Consider the following 7331-nt stretch of genomic DNA (forward strand, 5'->3'; position numbering starts at 1 on the left):
TCTCTTAATAGCGCGTTCTGGAATCTGGGTGCCCAGGAACGAGCATTACAGTGACAAGTGCATTTTTTTACACTATAAACTCACCAAATAAAAAGCATTTACCTTATGCATGCACATAGATAGCCCATTCATTTAAAATAAAATACATATGATACAAAACTTCACCCAATTTCAGCAAATTTAATTTATATTTCTACTATGCATGTTTTGGGGCGGACCAGTAAATAACCCGGATGCAAAAGGCCATGTGCAGCGCTGTCTCTCTGAAGTTCGATTGCACCACACCTCTGGCCGTTCTTCTCTACGCTATATCATTCCGTCTTCTTCAGACGACCAAATTGTGCCACCCTAAAATCATTCAAACAACAAGTAAGTACTATTATGTCTTTATAAATCTTTGTAGAGCTTGATGCGCATCAATCTAAACAGCATAATTAACTGTCTCAATCGTCATGCTTTTGCTAGCATCGTTAGTATTTTCAAGCCTCTCCAGCAAGGACAGTCAAATAAGTAGCCATGCTAGTTGGTAATGGTAATTTACATCCTAATGGCCCTGAATATCAGGCACTGGTCATTATTGCAACGCTACTTGTCTGTCATTACTCCAGTACTTTCCATAAGTCGATCTATTTGGTAAGTTGAATTGGTAGCTAGCTAGCTAATATTACAGCTTTTGATTTGAGCTAGTTAGTTAATGCATTGGTTCTTGCATAGCTAATGTTAATTGTTTTCACGTTCATTTAGATATTGTCATCTGCTCTATTCTTAATTCAATAATGATAGATGGCTAAAAAATTTACGTTAACGTTGACTCATGTCATCATGACATGCTAACTATCCCTAAAATATATTTGGTCACCATCACAACTAGGCCTAATTCCAAAAGATTACTAAACCTATCTAGAAAAAAAGAAAGTTCACTCAATCTGCATTTTTCTCAGTCAGAATTATATAAAACTACATACAGGCGTGAAACATGAACGCAGTCCCAGTCTTGTGTCAACATCCTTTTTTCTAAATGCCTATCCAAAATCAATTTGGAATAGCTAGTAAATGGCTACCTCGGGGCTGCAATATAAATGTTTGTCGTATGTAACTTTATTTGACAAATAATGCTTGTGCTGGGCATTTTTAGTACAAGTACACTTTTAATTCCTTCAGTAGTTCATTCATTGAGGTAAGGCATTTACTGCGCAAACGCCGTAGGCTGTGCGATTTTGACCTTGTGACGCATGACCTGAGCACACGTGGGGAGAATCAGGAGAAGACCGGTTCGAGACATTTATCAGTCACGATGTAGCAAATTTCAGCAAACGCACCATCACAGAAATAATTAACGATTCCAAATGAACGTCTCAGATTATTAATTTGTAATCAGAGATGCACAACCCAGTGCAATAGCGTGCTGGAAATGGAATCAGGTCGCTAAAGTACCCTCTTTATGCTACTTGTTCTCAGGACCTTGAGAAATGTGCATAATGTTGTCCTCAGCCCTTGATTTGGGTTACATAGACCAATAAATTCTGCCAACATGTAGGCTAATTTATGATAGACTACTGTGACAGTTTATTCAGATTCCGTCCTTTTGACGTGTTCCCTTTGAGACTATCATGATCTACTAAATAAGATTGATATTTTCTTTCTTTCTGCGAGATTTACATTTTCGTCATTTAGCAGACTCTCTTATCCAGAGCGACTTCAAACACATTTGCTTGTGGTCTTGCTCATGTCCTTTTTGTCCTTGAGATTTTCAGGGGTATTTCATCATGGGTATACCATCATTCATTTATTAATTCTTGCTGTACCATGAACGGCCAATAGGTTGTACTGTATAGCTTGTTTTGTCACTTCCAGACATTGTCATTATGTGACATATGGGCCGGGGGAGGGGGTAGAAGGTGTCTTAGGAATGATCCAGAAGGTTCATTTGTTACAGGGCAAATATGGACTCTTGTTTGCTACTTTGAGATATTACCAACAATTTAACTGTATATTAAAATGAAGACAAGAGAGCCAACAGCTGTTGATACAAGACACATGTTATTTGAGTTGACTATGATGTATTAAATAAAGTGCATTGGCTGCTCTGTGACTGAATGAATGATTGGTAATTGTGGGCCCTATGTCATTTCAATTTTTTTCTTTATCGGCCCCCCACCCCTCCAGAGATGCTGCGTCTACCCACAGTGATGAGACAGATGAGGCCAGTCTGCAGGGCCCTGGCCCCCCACCTCACCCGAGCCTATGCCAAGGACGTCAAGTTTGGAGCCGATGCTCGGGCCATGATGCTGAAGGGAGTGGATCTGCTGGCTGATGCTGTCGCCGTCACCATGGGACCCAAGGTAGGAGGAGGGCGTTGCTATGACTACACCTTCTGGTATTGGGGTGCCAAATAAAATATATACAATTCTGTAAGATTTAAATTTCACCCAGATTTTGTGGGATGTATGAAATTGCTAAGTATAACCAATTAATTATTGTTCCACTTTTTATTTGAATCTTATTTATGCCCAAAGAACCCTGTGCACCACGGTGTGTCTTGTTCCAGGTGCCGGTTCGGCCAGGAACAACTGAACACAAGTGTTACAAGTGTTTTGAGCTGTATCCTTTGCCGCATCCCTGCAGGGTCGTACAGTCATCATTGAGCAGAGCTGGGGCAGCCCCAAGGTGACCAAGGACGGCGTCACTGTAGCCAAGGCCATCGACCTGAAGTGCAAGTACCAGAACATCGGTGCCAAGCTGGTCCAGGATGTGGCCAACAATACTAACGAGGAAGCAGGAGATGGCACCACCACCGCCACTGTGCTGGCCAGAGCCATCGCCAAGGAGGGCTTTGACACCATCAGTAAAGGAGCTAACCCTGTGGAGATCCGCCGGGGCGTCATGCTGGCTGTGGAGACCGTCATTGCTGAGCTGAAGAGAATGTCTAAGCCAGTCACCACACCTGAGGAGATTGCCCAGGTAACCAATTGTGTTAAGAATATGGATTGATCAAATAAGTCAATATTCTCATAAATTCAAATAATGATTTAATAGCGATGGATGCAATATTTATATTATATCCTTTTTGATGGTGAATGTCAAGTTTTCAATGATCTGTGTTCTGTCTGCTAGGTGGCCACCATCTCTGCTAATGGAGACGTGGAGATCGGCACCATCATCTCCAATGCCATGAAGAAAGTGGGCCGCAAGGGAGTCATCACTGTCAAGGATGGCAAAACCCTGCATGATGAGCTGGAGATCATTGAGGGGCTGAAGTTCGACCGAGGATACATCTCCCCTTACTTCATCAACTCAGCCAAAGGTAAGGTCCCGTCTCTGCCATGACCCCACCACCAAGCCCAGCTATTTTGGGGCTTTAAGATGAAAAGATACTCTACAGATATAATGGATTTTTATGATCTTGGTGCTCCACATATGGCCATTTTGGAGCTTTTACATGACCTTTCTCCCTCATCTCTGCCCCTCAGGCCAGAAGTGTGAGTTCCAGGATGCCTATGTGTTGCTGAGTGAGAAGAAGATCTCTACTGTCCAGAGCATCGTCCCTGCCCTGGAATTGGCCAACCAGCACCGCAAACCTCTGGTCATCGTGGCCGAGGACGTGGACGGAGAGGCCCTCAGCACCCTGGTTCTCAACAGGTCAGTTCCTTGTTCCTTTAGCACCCTGTGTCTCAGAGTAGCAGTTCTGATCTGGGATCAGTTTGGGATTTTAGATCATAATTCTATGCACAGAGGGACATGATCCTAGATAAGCAATCCTGCTCAGACTTTTTGTGAATAGAGGCCCTTGTCCTCAACAGGCCAGTCTGTCCTTTATTTAACCAGTAAACACCCTTGAGGTTAAGGACCTGTTTTAAGGACCTTTCCAACACTGACTGAGCACCTGGGCCAATGGGACACAACCAGCTCACATGCCTACACTGATATATAACTCCAACATCATTCAGCTCTGGGTATTTATTTATAACTGAAGAGTCAACCTCAAAATAAAGCTGAAGACAATGTTGTTATTCCTGCCCTCTTTCTATGTGTAGATGCTGGGTGGTGTCAGTTTGAGTGTGTTATATTAACCTCTACTCTGTCTTTAGGCTGAAGGTGGGACTACAGGTGGTGGCAGTCAAGGCCCCAGGCTTTGGAGACAACAGGAAGGCCCAGCTGCACGACATTGCCGTCGCCACCGGTGGCACTGTAAGCACACTTTACACTAATCACCCTATACGGACATCAATCCATTTCTACTGTAAGAACACTTTACACTGTAACCACCCATACTTCTATCAGTCAATCACTACTTGGGAAAAGGACTAGGGGAAAGCAGGATAAGTTACAGTACAGCTTGTTCAGTGCTGTTCTGTCGTTCCCCCTGCACACAGAAACATGTCTCCTACTATCCCTGTCTGTCAGCATCCCACGGCAGGCAGGGACGCTTGGTTTCAGACACTTCTGCACTGGTGTGATTCACCAATCAATGACTAGAAATGTTGCATAGTCTTGCTTATCCCATGGTTAAGGGTTTAGCTCGGGACGGAATGGCCCTGTTCTAATCATGGTAAAGTGCACCCTCCATCCCTCTCTTGAAAGATGGACGCCATTTTGAAATATTCTATCAAGGCCAATGACTACCTGTTCGAATCCTGCCCTTCCTTTACTGAGATCCCTCCTCGCTCTTCCTCAGGTGTTTGGTGACGAGGCGGTGGGCATTGCCCTGGAGGACATCCAGGCCCATGACTTTGGCCAGGTGGGCGAGGTGTCAGTGACCAAGGACGACACCATGCTGCTGAAGGGGAAGGGAGACACGGCGTCCATCGAGAAGAGGCAGGCTCAGATCGCTGAGCAGCTGGAGAACACCACCAGCGACTACGAGAAGGAGAAGCTCAGCGAGAGGCTGGCCAAGCTGTCTGACGGAGTGGCTGTGCTCAAGGTCAGAGGAGAAGGGGGGGCTGTATGGAGGGGGACATGATTGAAGAGGGAGATCTTAAGAAAAGGGATAGATGGCAGTATGATTTCATTACATTTGTTTAGTCCTTTTTAATGTCCCTGAATATTGTCAAAGTTTTGTCCAGCCTTATGAAATAAACCTAGACTATACCCAATGGGCTGGCGATTCACTTCATCACTCATTTTGATAAAACGTATACTAAAAACTTGGAAATCAGTCAATCCGCCATCATTAACACAATGGAAAAATCTAATGATTTGTGGCATGGGCGACTGGGAAAAATAAATGGAAACAATTTAAGGCCAAGTGGCAAACAATAATGCATGTCGGTCTGGGCAGATGAAATGTAGTTTGTGCGTCTAAGTTGTTTATATGTATAAGCTTTGTGTATGGAGCAAAAATACAAAAATAAATAAGGTAGGATGAGTTGACATTAGGAGATTCCTACTCTGAGATAGGATTTACATTTGCTTCTGTATCCACCATGCATGAAAGAGAAAGTGTCACCCACTGACTGTTTTGTTTCAGGTGGGAGGAACGAGTGATGTGGAGGTGAATGAGAAGAAGGACCGTGTGACCGACGCCCTGAATGCCACCAGGGCCGCTGTGGAGGAGGGCATCGTGCCCGGGGGTGGCTGTGCCCTGCTGCGCTCAATCCCTGCACTGGATGCCCTTGTGCCCATCAACGCTGACCAGAAGATTGGTAAGTAGAGTTCCTATTCTTGATCTTTACCTAACATGCCAAAAGGTTTTCATCTGGTCACATGGGAGTGGCGGGATATGTTCCATTTTCCTTTTGGGCAGATAAGTATTGTAGCTTAACTTGGTATATCGCTTCCTCTCTATAGGAATTGACATCATCAGACGAGCCCTGCGTGTGCCAGCCATGACAATTGCTAAGAACGCTGGTGTGGAGGGCTCTCTAGTGGTAGAGAAGATCCTTCAGGCCGCGGGGGAGATCGGCTATGATGCCATGGAGGGAGAGTACGTCAACATGGTAGAGAAGGGTATCATCGACCCCACCAAGGTATGCATGCTTCAGCTCGGCACTACACTGTCATTTCGCTGTCATTCACCCAGCATACCAAAAATATGAAGACTGGTTCATTTTATAGTGATGGGAAATGTACAGCACTAATGTTGGCAAAGTTAAATGAATTTGAATTCATACAAGATTAATTAATTGCTGCAATAAGGTTTTCTACTTGCATTACGGTGTATGCTTTGGCTAGACTGAAGTTGCGTAGACAGAAAATGGCTGATACTAAAGTGCTCTTGCTCCCTCCTGGTGTATGTCAGTATTACAACAAGGACTGAGTCTGTCTCCCCCTACAGGTGGTGAGGACTGCACTAATGGATGCTGCAGGTGTTGCATCCCTGCTCTCCACCGCTGAGTGTGTGGTCACAGAGCTGCCCAAGGATGAGAAAGAGGGTGGCACGCCAGGAGGCATGGGTGGAATGGGAGGCATGGGAGGAATGGGTGGTGGCATGTTCTAAGGCCCACCTCAAAGCGCTGTACAGACTTAATGGCAGCGTGGGGCTCGGGGGCAAATTGTTCCTCCAACCCCCAGACTTGCCCAAACTGACTGGCCGTGAGTTTTGTTGGAGCTGCAAATGGATGAACCACACTATTTCTGCTGATTGTCTCCCCTCCACCCTCTGGAAGACCAGACCAGCCTGTCCTCGCTCAGCCTCTCTCCCCCTCTGAATGACCAGACCAGCCTGTCCTTGCTCAGCCTCTCTCCGTCCCTCTACTCATCTGACTGAGGCTCTGATAAACCCCAGTCTGCCCCGATGATGCCCCCCCCCCCCCCCCCAGTTTACCTCACAAACATGGCCGTCTCATCATCCATCAGCAACATGCAGAATATTCACTGTCGATTATGAAAGATGCGAATGCAATGCTGGTATTGATAATTCTATCAAATGGAAGTGTTTGTACTACTGTAACTTCCTGAAGTTAAAGATAAGGCAGATATAACACAGTGTATATATATATATGGGGGTTTGCTGGAGAAAGGAAACTTGGGCAGAAATGCCACTGTCAATTTGTCGTAACATTGTTAATTTGTTTTTTTTAATCCGTTTTGTCCTGTTTCACCCACGTAATGTTGGGAGGAACTAACCTTTTCAGTTGAGTTAATACAAATAAAATAATTCTTGCTGAGCATGAGCTTTCTTTTGGTGTGTCTGATTTCAATACTCAAATATTCTAGAACTGAAAGATGAATTCTATATACCTTATACTAAGAAACACGACCTTTATGATTGGATAAGAGTGCCTCGTTTACTAGTAATTTAGCGGAGTGGACTGCTAATGTGCATTAAAATAGCTGAATGTCTTTCTAGCAGAGGGAGGGGGCAGTTAGAGGTTGACGGCTTGGGTTGGTTG

At 44.8% G+C, this 7331-nt stretch overlaps 1 protein-coding gene across 1 annotated transcript; it reads left to right on the top strand.

The window, feature by feature from the left end:
- Window positions 1-260: 260 nt before the first annotated feature.
- On the top strand, window positions 261-7112 carry LOC311129573 (60 kDa heat shock protein, mitochondrial-like). The gene is made up of 10 exons (XM_084161911.1): window positions 261-369; window positions 2167-2342; window positions 2626-2961; window positions 3115-3304; window positions 3471-3639; window positions 4089-4188; window positions 4676-4921; window positions 5468-5642; window positions 5788-5966; window positions 6275-7112. Exons 2-10 carry the CDS (start codon window positions 2169-2171, stop codon window positions 6434-6436), a joined length of 1731 nt encoding a protein of 576 aa, XP_084018037.1. The 5' UTR covers window positions 261-369; window positions 2167-2168; the 3' UTR covers window positions 6437-7112.
- The last annotated feature ends 219 nt before the right edge of the window (window positions 7113-7331 follow it).

This window comes from Coregonus lavaretus, assembly GCF_964263955.1.
Source record: "Coregonus lavaretus genome assembly, chromosome: 5".
NCBI lineage: Eukaryota > Metazoa > Chordata > Actinopteri > Salmoniformes > Salmonidae > Coregonus > Coregonus lavaretus.

Excerpts from the sequence above, each read along its gene's own strand:
- LOC311129573 (XM_084161911.1), top strand. The coding sequence starts at position 2,169 with ATGCTGCGTCTACCCACAGTGATGAGACAGATGAGGCCAGTCTGCAGG. Across the intron at positions 3,640-4,088 it reads AGCACCCTGGTTCTCAACAG|GCTGAAGGTGGGACTACAGG; the intron begins GTCAGTTCCTTG and ends CTCTGTCTTTAG. Across the intron at positions 4,922-5,467 it reads ACGGAGTGGCTGTGCTCAAG|GTGGGAGGAACGAGTGATGT; the intron begins GTCAGAGGAGAA and ends GTTTTGTTTCAG.